This window comes from Diaphorina citri, unplaced genomic scaffold (genome assembly GCF_000475195.1).
Source record: "Diaphorina citri unplaced genomic scaffold, Diaci psyllid genome assembly version 1.1 scaffold1916, whole genome shotgun sequence".
NCBI lineage: Eukaryota > Metazoa > Arthropoda > Insecta > Hemiptera > Psyllidae > Diaphorina > Diaphorina citri.
Window position 1 is genome coordinate 43,550 of NW_007379342.1, and position 14,891 is coordinate 58,440.

Genomic DNA, 14,891 nt, shown 5'->3' on the forward strand with positions numbered 1-14,891 from the left:
CTCTTCCGATCTAAAAAAAAAAAAAAAAATATTAAAAACAAAAATGTGAGTGATAAAAAAATTATTTCGCGATGTTTTTCGTCCTCCACGGAAGAGTAACGAACGATAAGAAAGTTCGGCGCACACTGAACTACTGAACACTGAAGCTTCACTCCTTCAGAGTCTGCTAGCTTTACTGATAAAGATACTGATAGGAGAGAGCGAGAGAGAGAGCAAGAGAGAGAGAGAGAGAGAGAGACCGAGGTTTTTTTTTTCATTGAGAGTGAAAGAAAATGAGATTGTTTTGAAAGAGGGGAAAGGATGAGAGTGGGGGAGGGGGAGAGTAAGGGGGGAAGGGTGAGAGTGAGAGAGGGAGATGAAAAACAGAGGGTGATTTTTAGCCGATGGTCTGTACGTACATATGTATGTACGGATGTACGTATGTACTACAGGTTTAAATGGGAAAAGGTGGTATACAAAATATCTCAAGAACGGTTTGTCGTAGAGCGATGAAATTTGGTATGATATACCGGTATGGTCCAAGGACGCAACTGTAACAATTTGGTAAAAATCGGACAGTCACTCATTCAGATATCAACCAAAGTGAATGTTGCTTCGGACTTTTTCATATTTTATATGATTCCTGATTACACGGGGAGTATTTTAAGATAGAAAATTGTTGACCAAAAATTGGGCGCCGTAGGCAGCCAATTCTCGGATTTAAAAATTGAAAAAAAAAAAAAAAAAAAATAATTTTTTGTAAATTTTAAAATATTCCCTTTTTACTTAGTTGAAAAAAAAAAAAAAAAAGTTCAATTTTTGGACACTTTTAAATGATCCCTTATTACATGAGGAATATTTTGAGATGGAAAATTTTTGACCAAAAATCGGCCGCCATAGGCGACTTGGTAAATAGAAAGTCGTGTGATGTTCACACCAGATTTTTTTCTACTACTCGTATTTTGGCATCTCTTAAATTTGAACTAATACTAAGACATTCGTTCTCGGAACGGCTGACTTTCTGATATCCTATATTTTTCTTTCTTCGCTTTTGGGACGATAAGACCTCAGTTCCCTCTATTAAAGGGGGGGGAGGGAAACTAAGTATTAAATAGGCTATGCGGGAACAGAAAAATTGGGAGAGAAAAATTTCGCCCCGACCGCGATTCGAACCCAGCACCTCCGGGTTGATACTCTACACAGAGGTGGTCTAGAAACGTGTCTCGAGTGAACCAGACCGAAACATGCTAACGCATGGTATTAAGCTAATAAAGAACTAATCTGATATCAGGATACGAAGCCATGAACATATGTTAAGGCCCATTCCCACTTCCCACTTGTTGTTTGAGGGAAAATAATAGAAAGTAAAAAATCGTGTCGTGTGTAGTGGGATTCTAGGTACGTATAGTAGAAGTGTAGAACTAGTAGAAGGTACTAATTTAAGAAATTTATTAAATAAGGATTAAGGGAATTTTAAGGGATTTTTTTTAAAAAATTAAGGGATTTCTGAGATTTTTTTGGGCTTTGTCTGGGATTTTTTGTGGTAGTCCCGTAAGAACACTGCTTCAGAGGGTATAATACCCAGACCAAGAATGAGAGAAATTCGGGTTCGACTACAGGTTGAACCATTCTTTATCCTTTTTAATTAGCGCATAAACAGAAAACATATTGATTAGTATTGGGTAACGAAGAGATTACGAGTACTTCGTCATGTTGAGATTCTCACAAGTAAAATGGATTAATGGAATGTTATCTAGTCCTTTCTCTCACCTTAATCACTCTCCCCTGATTATTTTTATCTACATTCTACCTCATTATTTCACTTTTTTATTTTACTTGGACTTCAGCTTCATTTCTTCATTTTCTTTATATTAATACGCTCAATAATATTTTCTTCTTCTTCTTCCTCTTCTTCCTCTTCTTCTTCTTCACACATCACTTTCTTTTTCTTCCTCTTCTTCACACATTACCTTTCCTCTCTGTTCATTCTCATTCTTAACATTTCGCTTTTTTTTTACTTTCCTCATCCTATACAATAGGGAAAGTAATTTATTTCCAACATTTTCGATTTCATTTTCTCTACCTTTTTACTCTTTTCTCCATTACTTTTCTCTTTATCTTTAATAGCGTCTCTTTCTCCCTCAATCATCCTTCGTCTCCTTCTCGGCCTTCACCTTCTCCTTACTCTCCTTTGCTTTCATTAATTTTCTCCTTTCTCCTTATTAATTCTCATTCTTTACATTTCACTTTTCCCCCATGTTTCGATTAAATTTTCCTTTATCTTTTCTCCTTCAATCATCCTTCGTCTCTTTCTCCGTCTTCACCTTCTCCTTCTTCGGTTTCTTCTCCTTACTCTCCTTCGCTTCCTTCGCCTTCTTCAGGGCCTTCTCCTTGGCCTTCAGCTTAGGGAAAGTAATATATTTCCATTTTTGATTTCATTTTCTCTACCTTTTCACCCTTTTCTCCATTACTTTTCTCTTTATCTTTAATTAGCGTCTCTTTCTCCCTCAATCATCCTTCGTGTCCTTCTCCGTCTTCACCTTCTCCTTCTTTGGTTTCTTCTCCTTAATCTCCTTCGCTTCCTTCACCTTCGCTTTCATTAATTTTCTCCTTTCTCCTTATTAATTCTCATTCTTTACATTTCACTTTTTCCCCATGTTTCGACTAAATTTTCTTTTATCTTTTCTCCTTCAATCATCCTTCGTCTCCTTCTCGGCCTTCACCTTCTCCTTCTTCGGTTTCTTCTCCTTACTCTCCTTCGCTTCCTTCGCCTTCTTCAGGGCCTTCTCCTTGGCCTTCAGCTTAGTCACCATGACCGCCACCAGGAACACGGCAAACAGAATCGACACCAGCTTGAACACCCACGGGTTCTCCTTCAAATAGTCCGCGATGGCCTGGGTCAAATCGTCGAACGGGGTTTTAGCGGGGCGGATCTTCTCAGAGCGGGCGTTCCGGTATTGTTCCCGCGCGAAAGAAACGAAGGATTGAACGTCGTACCGCGGGATGCTGTACGAGTACATCTTGCCGAGCTTGAACAGGATGAAAGTGGGCACCTCCTGAACGCCGAACCGACGCGATGTGACGCGACCTAGAACGCAACGTCACGGCGTGAGGGATTTTCTATTTTATTCTTTCTAGAGTTCATTCAATTCTCCAGTCAAATCGAAAAATCAGAAGCAAAACAGTAAAGAAACATATGAAACCACCTTGTACCTACGTATACAAGACAGTACGGAAACATAACAATTACCTATACCTATCAACTATACGTATTTTTATTGTACTTACTCGAAATAATTCAATATTAATATTTAAAAAAACAAGGTACACAATATAATTATTTCCTATAAAACATGTAAATAGACGAATCAATAAATAATCTAGTATAATAATTTGTCCTTTTTTTTACATCGGAGAAAATTAAGGCTCTAAAGTCTAAACAAAAAATAGCACTCTAAAACATACCATTTTTTAAATTAGAATGATAATTAAGTACACTTTAGATCTTAATTAACCATTTTATATTACAAAAGAACTTTCATGGGGGGTGGGTAATTTCTTGCATACAAAAATATCGAATTCATAACGTTCTATTAATCCCAAACAATTGACTTGAAAAGTCTCTGCAATTCTACAGTCAAGCGATTAATCCAACACATTTTCAAATTGTACTATGCACTAACCAACAACCCAGACATTTTCAAGTCATACCAACTCACAACTCGGTACGGTTACGGATTGTACTATGTACTCACTCACAAATCAGTACATTTTCAAGCTCTACTATGTAGCTCACAACTCAGCTCATTTTGAAACTGTACCAGATGTTCAGCTCACAATTTAGTACATTTTCAAGCTGTACCAACTCACAAATCAGCACATTTTCATATTGTACTTTGTACTTACTCACAAAACAGTACATTTTGTCAGTTGGCGCTAACTCACAATTCAGTACATTTTAAAGCCATACGAACTCACAAATTAGCACATTTTCAAATTGTACTTAGTACTAACTCACAATTCACTATCCGTCACCGCGTCACAAGCTCCTTTCACACCATCCGTCACATCAAACCTCGTCACACCTACAAACATCACAAAATAGAAACAATTATGGACGAACAACAATTAAATTTCAAGTACCAAAAAATTACTAAACTCAATTCCTATAATGAATTAAGGAATATTCAAATCAAAAATAAAATGGAGAAGGAAATACAAAAATATTATTTGGAAAACAACAATGAAATATAATACAATTAAGACGGAAGCAAGAAGAATTTTAATGAAATAAATCATACAGAAGAACAAGTACAAAAATATTATTTGGAAAACAACAATGAAATATAATACAATTTTATTAAGACGGAAGCAAGAAGAATTTTAATGAAATAAATCATACAGAAGAAAACCGTTCCTGAAAAGTACCCATGGGTACTTATATAGGAACAAAAGAAAGATGTTTTTAAGTTACATTAAATAAACCATTACTATTGGTCTGAAGAAAGAAAGGCCGACCATTCTTCCAGAATGAAATTGTATTGGCAAAGGAGGAAGAAAAAACCATTATTATTACCTTCTTTGTCGTCCACTTTTGTCACGATGAAATTGCGAAACCTCCCCTTGACAGGCGAACTGATGATGGTATCTACAGAAGAACAACGGCTAGACGGAGACAAAAGGTCACCGAAACTGGGTTGGTCTTGTTGGTCGAGGGATTGCAAAGACGGCCAACTTTGACTGTTGAGGGAAGATCGGCGGAGTCTACAGAAGAACAACGGCTAGACGGGGACAAAAGGTCACCGAAACTGGGTTGGTCTTGTTGGTCGAGGGATTGCAAAGACGGCCAACTTTGACTGTTGAGGGAAGATCGGCGGATTTTGCTGGGGGAGTCTTCTGGTCCGTGGGAGATTTCTGGAGGAAGGTGAGTTTCCTGGGATTTTTCTTCTGTTTCTTGGGATTTTTCTTCGGAGTCTTGGGATTTTGCTTGAGTCTCTGGGGATTTTTCTTGAGTTTCTTCGGATTTTGCTTGTGATTCTTCTTCAACGGGAGTGACTTCCTTGGGAGCACCTAGTGCAGCTTTTTCCTTGCTTTGAGATGTACAAAGTGTGTCTTGATCACTAAGAGTGTTTCCAATCCCCTCACTGGGCTTGCTTGGTTGTTCAGTTAGTTTGTGTTTGGGTTGATCGTTTGAGGTAGAATTGGTTCTGTTTTCAAAAGGAAAGATCGGTTTAGCATTCGTGACTAAATTGGTTTCGACCTTTGAGGGTTTTTGTTCAGAGATCGGAGAAAAGATTTCTTTCGATTCGGTCGTTTTTTCGATTAGGTTGAGTTGGTTGGAATCTTTTCCTAGTTCATCTTCCCCAGCGTATTTACTAGACAGTTCCAGTTCTAAACTAGACGGCCACAGCTTGTTCTGGCTCCCTAGAGCTCCATTGTTCACTTCCAGAAGGGGGGGTTTCTTGGGATTTTTCTTCTGTTTCTTGGGATTTTTCTTCAGAGTCTTGGGATTTTGCTTGAGTCTCTGGGGATTTTTGAGTTTCTTCGGATTTTGCTTGTGATTCTTCTTCAACGGGAGTGACTTCCTTGGGAGCACCTAGTGCAGCTTTTTCCTTGCTTAGAAGCAAGTCGGAAGATTTCTTAGGGGCTAAACTGTCCAGTATGCTTTCAGCATGACTGTTACCTAGAGACGTCTTTAAATTAAGTTCTGTATGTAGCTCATCGAAAGTATTGCCTAGCTTATGACTTACACTATCACCCTTGAGTTTCTTCGGATTTTGCTTGTGACTCTTCTTCAACGGGAGTGACTTCCTTGGGAGCATCTAGTGCAGCTTTTTCCTTGCTTTGAGATGTACAAAGTGTGTCTAGATCACTAAGAGTATTTCCAATCCCCTCACTGGGCTTGCTTGGTTGTTCAGTTAGTTTGTGTTTGGGTTGATCATTTGAGATGTTTGAGGTAGAATTGGTTCTGTTTTCAAAAGGAAAGATCGGTTTAGCATCCGTGACTAAATTGGTTTCGACCTTTGAGGCACTTATCGTCTGTTCTATTTCATCTTTTAATTTTGTTGATGGGACATCAATGGGTTCTTCATCTAATTTCTTAAATCCAGAATCAGTGGATTCTTTATCTAATTTCTTAAATCCAGAATCACCATTGATGTGATTTCTAGATTCGGTGATTTGCACTTTTCCCATCATATCCTCTCTGAATGGAGCTTCCCTCTTGCTCCGTCCAGTTGCGTCATTTATTGGTTTACCATTGATATTCTCTTCACAGCCATCTCCATGACAACGGACGCTGTTGTCTTGACAAACAACTCCGTCTCCATGACAACTGACGCCGTTGCTATGACAACCAACTCCGTCTCCATGACAACCGACGCTATCACCACGGTAACCACTGTTATCACCATGACAACTCTCCTTAGCATCATCTAGTTTTCTCGACGCTATCACCACGGTAACCACTGTTATCACCATGACAACTCTCCTTAGCATCATCTAGTTTTCTAGCAGTTAGTTTATCAAAGGGATTGAACCTTTTGAATTTCATTTCATCCGAGACATTCAAGATTTCGTTTGAATTGTCTTTGAGGAAAGGGTTGTACGACTTTGATGTAAGGTAGTTAGTTTGTCAAAGGGGTTGAACCTTTTGAATTTCATTTCATCCGAGACATTCAAGATTTCGTTTGAATTGTCTTTGAGGAAAGGGTTGTACGACTTTGATGTCACTGTGTCCTCGTCTGTTTTGATGAAAGGGTTTAGCGTTTCTTTGCTAGTCAATGAGTCGATGGGTTCACAACTGTTGGTGACTTCTGGTGTATCGAACAAATTGATGACTAGTTTGTTATTGTCAACGTTAGAAATTTCATCAGACGGACGAGGTGTGTTGTTCTGTAGATTCAATAGATCAGCATTGGAGTTAAATTGATCAATATTTTCAACAGATTTGCTTTCTACAAATGTAGCAACCAAATCATCTTCGGAGCCAAGAGATTTCGCTAGGATTTTATTTTGTAATTTTGCTTTCTCTAGGGTTTCTTCCAACACGAGTTCTTTAAACACATTGTCTCCCTTTTTAGCGTTTTCATTGATAGCGTCAAATGTACCAAGTTCTACACCGTTTTCAGTAACACCATCAAACGTTTCCGTGAACATCACTTCATTTCCTAGCGATTTCTGGTTCAATGGACTCGAAATGTTTTTGTCACAGAAGATCGCATTTCGTCGTAGAATGTCATCCAAAGGGGTTTCCAACCCCTGGTGTTTCTCACTTGAACTGAATTCGCCTTCTTCATCCACCAGGGGATTATCAAAGTTATCCTCCGTAGGGAAGCCACTGAAGAACTCATCAGGATTTCGCGACTCAAGGTCATTCCCTTCGTTCAAGTTCGTGAAAATTCGTATGCAAGAAGGCGAGATCGGTTTCGGCGTGGCCTCGTCCACAGTTTTCATCAGTGGGTGTACTCACTGGGTTTTCTATTACATCAACAGGCTCACTTATCGTCTTTTCTAGTCAACAGGTTTACTAATGGGCTTTTCATCAGTGGGTGTACTCACTGGGTTTTCTATTACATCAACAGGCTCACTTATCGTCTTTTCTATTTCATCTTTTAATTTTGTTGATGGGACATCAATGGATTCTTTATCTAAGTTCTTAAATCCAGAATCACCATTGATGTGATTTCTAGATTCGGTGATTTGCACTTTTCCCATCATATCCATAAAAAAAAAAAAAACTGGTCAGGATAGGATAGGATTAAAGCCAGCTTATCTGTTTACACTAAAGTTCATCCTTGGCAGCAATCTAACCCAAAACTTACCACTTAGAAGGCAGGTATACTACCTTCCAAACTAATTAGACTGACTCCTACTGCTACAAATAATACTTTAAGTACCAGTCTACTACTAGAGTCATTTGCATCATAAATGGCCCCAAAATACTCACCATCATATAACAGAGGCACTCCCATTCTGAAGAACAAGATGCATGGTTCACTCGTACTGTACAACCGATACAGTGGACTATTCACAGCTTTCACCACCCAAGCATTCAAGTTGTCAACCAGTTCTTCTCGGGCATTTGTCAATTCTGTTTCAAATTTCTCACAGTCAGGGTTGTCACATTTTTTCTTGGCTGAAAAAGAGAATAAGGATAAATGGGTCAGTAAATTATAAAGTATGTTATACCTACATAACTACTATGTTGCACCAGTGTTACAAACAAACTTGAAATTTTAGTATCTAATCAATCAAAGGCCAGCCTAGTTAGCTTAATTGGTAGTGCATCTGCCATGTAAGTGCTAGGCCACAAGTTTGATTCCCACCCAGGGCGGATTTTATCCTGCTGGGATAATGTTTGTTCTCAGAACAGCTGGCTTTCTCCTATCCTGTCTTCCTTCTCTCTCTTCGATTTCGGGATGATAAGACCATAGCAGTTACAGTTCCCTCTGTCAAACCTCTTTAAAAAAAATCAATGCAAGCATAGTTTCTAGTACACCTACAATGTGATGTTGAAACAGGTCTCAAAACTAACAATTTTCTGGAATACTTACTGAACAAAACAACAACATGGTTTTCCGTCCGTATCAAGTTGAGTAGTTCATCATCATTGACCACTTCCAGATCCGTCTTCACTGCACTGTTCAGTGTGAAAAGAACAAATAAACATCCTAGGACTATGTGATTTAAACTGTACATCATCAAGGCAGTATAAGGACCAACAGGTTGTAAAAATTCAAGCAAACTCCAAGTGGTACTTTTCTTCTGCACGTAAACTTCCTGTGATTCGAAATCTATCGAAAATTAATCAAACAAATAAGTATGGGCCAAATAAAACACTTTCAGGTAGGATTGTAGGAATAAAACCACACAACGTTGATTTCAACATATTTTTTTATCAAAAAAGTTCCAACGTTGATTTTTCCGGATTTGGTCATTTTTGAAAATTTTCAAAAAAATCGCGGGGTTTGAAAGATGCGTTTACATTAGCAACAGCGCATTCTCGCGCGCATGAGAAAGTCGCGTTTACATTATCGCAGTTTAGAGCGTTCGCTGAAAAACTTCGACATGGGTGTGGGGCTCGTTGAAAGCATATTCTCGGCGGGTCACTGAAGCAACATTTAGCGTGGTAGGTATCTGGACAAATAACCATTACAAGCTCTTATTTACGACGCAGACCTGTGAGAAAATGGAAGGAAGTAATTTTTATTTGAAATCCAGCAAGGAGACTTTGGCATGGATAGGTACCTAGTACCTACCCAAAAATTTCATTAACAGCTGTTGGTACCTATTATACTACCCACTTTTTTACTTTCTATTACCCTTACGTATAGGGAACCTATACAAGGTAATGAGAAAGTATTGCAATCGGTCCAAATTTTCAAAATAGGTGTGGGGCTCGTTGAAAGCATATTCTCGGCGGGTCACTGAAGCAACATTTAGCGTGGTAGGTATCTGGAAAAATAACTAGGTATTACAAGCTCTTATTTACGACGCAGACCTGTGAGAAAATGGAAGGAAGTAATTTTTATTTGAAATTTAGCAAGGAGACTTTGGCATGGATAGGTACCTACCCAAAAATTTCGTTAACTGTTGGTACCTATACTACCCACTTTTTTTAATATCACTTGTGGGCAGCTTCCACTAAAAAGGAGTTGTGTTAGTTAATCATTAACCCCATTATTATAAAATAAAAAACAAAACAATTCAGGAATAATTAAATTTCCAAGTAAAATGTAAATATTTTTTATTTAATATCACTTGTGGGCAGCTTCCACTAAAAAGGAGTTGTGTTAGTCAATCATTAACCCCATTATTATAAAATAAAAAACAAAACAATTCAGGAATAATTAAATTTCCAAGTAAAATGTAAATATTTTTTATTTATCCATTATTATAAAATAAAAAACAAAACAATTCACGAATAATTAAATTTCCAAGTAAAATGTAAATATTTTTTATTTATTTCATATAATTTTTTTCTCCTCTATTTCTCTATGTACACACTAAAAAGATACGCTATACAAAAACAATGAAAATTAAGAAATAAATTAAAAACAAAAAATAAGTAATGTATAAATAGAAATATAGACGTTTTTTAAAACAATAAAATTAATAAAATACGATTTATGTTTTAATTGAATGGACGAAATAAAATAGAAAACATATCTACCTATGTACCTAAATCTCGTTCGAGTTATTCAGACAAAAATATAGAAACTGAGCTTTGGGGCATATTTTTGAAAGACCTCCTCCCTTCTCACTTTTAGAACTTCGCAAAATTTCCACTCCCCCGCGTAGCAAAAGTTGACAGCCAGGCTAGTCTGAAGTTTTGAACTTAACAAAAGTTACCTATGACGTAATATTACAGAAGGAAAACCTTTCAAAACATTGCATAACCATTATAAAAGTTCTTGTGACGATTCATGTTTTAATTGAATGGACGAAATAAAATAGAAAACATATCTATGTACCTAAATCTCATTCGAGTTATTCAGACAAAAATATAGAAACTGAGCTTTGGGGTATATTTCTGAAAGACCTCCTCCCTTCTCACTTTTAGAACTTCGCAAAATTTCCACTCCCCCGCGTAGCAAAAATTACCAGCCAGGCCAGTTTGAACTTAACAAAAGTTACCTATGACGTAATATTACAGAAGGAAAACCTTTCAAAACATTGCATAACCATTATAAAAGTTCTTGTGACGTCAACATCTTGCAAAATGTGAAGTGCAATGTAATTTAAAGTTGCTTTCATGGATGTAGATTCGTACAAGCTTAACCCATCCTTTAGAGCTGTCTAGCCCCTAAGAGTAAGCCTCAGATTGGGCTTTTTGTGTATGGAGTTAAGCTCCATGGATGAAACTGCAAGAACGCAGCCCTGGCTACGTTTTTGCTGCACGAGAATGAAGTGATGAATGAGATTATTGAGTTTATTCAGGCTGGCCCAAGTACTTAAGGAGATTAGGACTGGACTAAACTTATCAACTAAATTAGGACGAATCACAACACACGAGTTACCTACACTTAAACATTGAGAGGCCACTATCCTGAGTTCTAAGACCTCTGAAGTTCAAAAACGCTTTACCTCAACCTCAAACCTATACAACACCACAGACCGCGTAAGTGCGACGTTATTTTGGCAACAAACAGCGAAAATGCCATTGACATCGAAGTTCAATTTCATGAAAGTCGGTAATGAGGCTTTAGTTAATTTAACAATCAAGCAATATTTAAGGCCAATCTAACGTCATCACTTAAGCAGTCCATTTCTCAGAACAGAGATAAAAAATAAATTGAAGAAAATCCATAAACAAAAACTGACTAAAGTCGGGAACCAGAGTCGTAGACAGTAGACACTTTGGCAAATTTAAAAATGTTATTAAATTTAATTTAATCTAACCAAAAAGTTCTGTGGTACTCAACCTACTTGAAATAGATTTAAATAAACTTATACAGAGCAAATCAGCAAATAAACTTATACAGAGGTTTGTTAATGCTTCTAATTTTCGTCAAATATAAGATTTTTTCTTTCTAGAGTTCATTCAATTCTCCAGTCAAACCGAAAAATCAGAAGCAAAACAGTAAAGAAACATATGAAACCACCTTGTACCTACGTATACAAGACAGTACGGAAACATAACAATTATATCAACTATACGTATTTTTATTGTACTTACTCGAAATAATTCAATATTAATATTTAAAAAACAAGGTACACAATATAATTATTTCCTATAAAACATGTAAATAGACGAATCAATAAATAATCTAGTATAATAATTTGTCCTTTTTTTATATCGGAGAAAATTAAGGCTCTAAAGTCTAAACAAAAAATAGCACTCTAAAACATACCATTTTTGATAACGAGATTAAATTAGAATGATAATTAAGTACACTTTAGATCTTAATTAACCATCATAATTTTAACTTTCATGGGGGGTGGGTAATTTCTTGCATAGAAAAATATCGAATTCATAACGTACTATTAATCCCAAACGATTGACTTGAAAAGTCTCTGCAATTCTACAGTCAAACTATTAATCCAGCACATTTTCAAATTGTACTATGCACTAACCTACAACCCAGACATTTTCAAGTCATACCAACTCACTACTCGGTACGGTTACGGATTGTACTATGTCCTCACTCACAAATCAGTACATTTTCAAGTACATTTTTCTCAGTACATCAGTACATTTTTCTCACAACTCAGCTCATTTTGAAACTGTACCAGAAGTTCAGCTCACAATTCAGTACATTTTCAAGTTGTACCAACTCACAAATCAGCACATTTTCATATTGTACTTTGTACTTGCTCACAAAACAGTATATTTTGTGCCCACAATTCTGCACAGTTGGCCCTAACTCACAATTCAGTACATTTTAAAGCCATACGAACTCACAAATTAGCACATTTTCAAATTGTACTTAGTACTAACTCACAATTCATTTTTTTTCTTCCTCTTCTTCTTCCTCCTCTTCTTCTTCTTCCTCTTCTCCTTCTTCACACATCACCTTCAATTTCCTTGCTATTTTCCTCCAATCAATTTTGCCTTTCCTCCCCGTTCATTCTCATTCTTAACATTTCGCTTTTTTTTTTAGTTTTCTCATCCTATACAATAGGGAAGTAATCTATTTCCTCCATTTTCGATTTCATTTTCTCTACCTTTTCACCCTTTTCTCCATTACTTTTCTCTTTATCTTTAATTAGCGTCTCTTTCTCCCTCAATCATCCTTTGTGTCCTTCTCGGCCTTCACCCTCTCCTTCTTCGGTTTCTTCACCTCTTTTAGCGCCTTCTCCTTCGCTTTCATTAATTTTCTCCTTTTTTCTTATTAATTCTCATTCTTTACATTTCACTTTTTCCCCATGTTTCGACTAAATTTTCCTTTATCTTTTCTCCTTCAATCATCCTTCGTCTCCTTCTCGGCCTTCACCTTCTCCTTCTTCGGTTTCTTCTCCTTACTCTCCTTCGCTAGAGTAGCTGCCTACTTTTCCCAATAGAATCCTACAACACCTCTTAGTCTAGTGCTTTAGAGGGTATAATACACAGACCAAGAATGAGAGAAATTCGGGTTCGACTACAGGTTGAACCATTCTTTATCCTTTTTAATTAGCGCATAAACAAAAAAAAATATATTGATTAGTATTGGGTAACGAAGAGATTACTTCGTCATGTTGAGATTCTCACAAGTAAAATGGAATGTTATCCACTCCTTTCTCTCACCTTATTCACTCTCACCTGATTATTTTTATCTACATTCCACCTCATTATTTCACTTTCTTATTTTCCTTGGACTTCAGTTTCATTTCTTCTTTTTATTTATATTAATTCGCTCATTAATATTTTCTTCTTCCTCCTCTCCTTCTTCTTCTTCTTTATTTTAATTTTTTTATTATTTTTTTATTCTTCTTTATTTTAATACGCTCAATAATATTTTCTTCTTCCTCCTCTTCTTCTTCCTTTAATAAAATACGATTTATGTTTTAATTGAATGGACGAAATAAAATAGAAAACATATCTATGTACCTAAATCTCGTTCGAGTTATTCAGACAAAAATATAGAAACTGAGCTTTGGGGCATATTTCTGAAAGACCTCCTCCCTTCTCACTTTTAGAACTTCGCAAAATTTCCACTCCCCCGCGTAGCAAAAGTTGACAGCCAGGCTAGTCTGAAGTTTTGAACTTAACAAAAGTTACCTATGACGTAATATTACAGAAGGAAAACCTTTCAAAACATTGCATAACCATTATAAAAGTTCTTGTGACGTCAACATCTTGCAAAATGTGAAGTGCAATGTAATTTAAAGTTGCTTTCATGGATGTAGATTCGTACAAGCTTAACCCATCCTTTAGAGCTGTCTAGCCCCTAAGAGTAAGCCTCAGATTGGGCTTTTTGTGTATGGAGTTAAGCTCCATGGATGAAACTGCAAGAACGCAGCCCTGGCTACGTTTTTGCTGCACGAGAATGAAGTGATGAATGAGATTATTGAGTTTATTCAGGCTGGCCCAAGTACTTAAGGAGATTAGGACTGGACTAAACTTATCAACTAAATTAGGACGAATCACAACACACGAGTTACCTACACTTGAACATTCAGAGGTCACTATCCTGAGTTCTAAGACCTCTGAAGTTCAAAAACGCTTTACCTCAACCTCAAACCTATACAACACTACAGACCGCGTAAGTGTGACGTTATTTTGGCAACAAACAGCGAAAATGCCATTGACATCGAAGTTCAATGTCATGAAAGTCGGTAATGAGACTAATGAGCCTTTAGTTAATTTAACAATCAAGCAATATTTAAGGCCAATCTAACGTCATCACTTGAGCAGTCCATTTCTCAGAACAGAGATAAAAAATATATTGAAGAAAATCCATAAAGAAAAACTGACTAAAGTCGGGAACCAGAGTAGTAGACAGTAGACACTTTGGCAAATTTAAAAAATGTTATTAAATTTAATTTAATGTAACCAAAAAGTTCTGTGGTACTCAACCTACTTGAAATAGATTTAAATAAACTTATACAGAGCAAATCAGCAAATAAACTTATACAGAGGTTTGTTAATGCTTCTAATTTTCGTCAAATATAAGATTTTTTCTTTCTAGAGTTCATTCAATTCTCCAGTCAAACCGAAAAATCAGAAGCAAAACAGTAAAGAAACATATGAAACCACCTTGTACCTACGTATACAAGACAGTACGAAGAACATAACAATTATATCACTATAGCGTACTTTTTATTGTACTTTACTCGAAATAATCTCATACTAATATTTAAAAAACAAGGCTCACACAATATAATATTGTCCTATAAACACATGTAACATAGACGATCAATAACTAATCTAGTATGAATGAAATTTGTCCTTTTTTTTAGCTATCCGGAGAAAATTAACGTGCTCTACA

At 36.5% G+C, this 14,891-nt stretch overlaps 1 protein-coding gene and 2 long non-coding RNA genes across 3 annotated transcripts; all 3 read right to left on the minus strand.

The window, feature by feature from the left end:
• Positions 1 to 4,005: 4,005 nt before the first annotated feature.
• Positions 4,006 to 4,736, minus strand: LOC113470901. Its single transcript, XR_003393794.1, has 2 exons — positions 4,556 to 4,736; positions 4,006 to 4,064 (listed from the first exon to the last, which is right to left on the minus strand). It is a non-coding gene; the product is annotated as an uncharacterized LOC113470901 (long non-coding RNA).
• Positions 4,737 to 4,738: 2 nt separating this feature from the next.
• LOC113470899 lies at positions 4,739 to 6,002 on the minus strand. Its single transcript, XM_026829665.1, has 2 exons — positions 5,745 to 6,002; positions 4,739 to 4,992 (listed from the first exon to the last, which is right to left on the minus strand). Exons 1-2 carry the CDS (start codon positions 5,799 to 5,801, stop codon positions 4,744 to 4,746), a joined length of 306 nt encoding a protein of 101 aa, XP_026685466.1. The 5' UTR covers positions 5,802 to 6,002; the 3' UTR covers positions 4,739 to 4,743.
• Positions 6,003 to 10,449: 4,447 nt separating this feature from the next.
• LOC113470900 lies at positions 10,450 to 14,681 on the minus strand. Its single transcript, XR_003393793.1, has 2 exons — positions 13,682 to 14,681; positions 10,450 to 10,617 (listed from the first exon to the last, which is right to left on the minus strand). It is a non-coding gene; the product is annotated as an uncharacterized LOC113470900 (long non-coding RNA).
• Between the last annotated feature and the right edge of the window lie 210 nt (positions 14,682 to 14,891).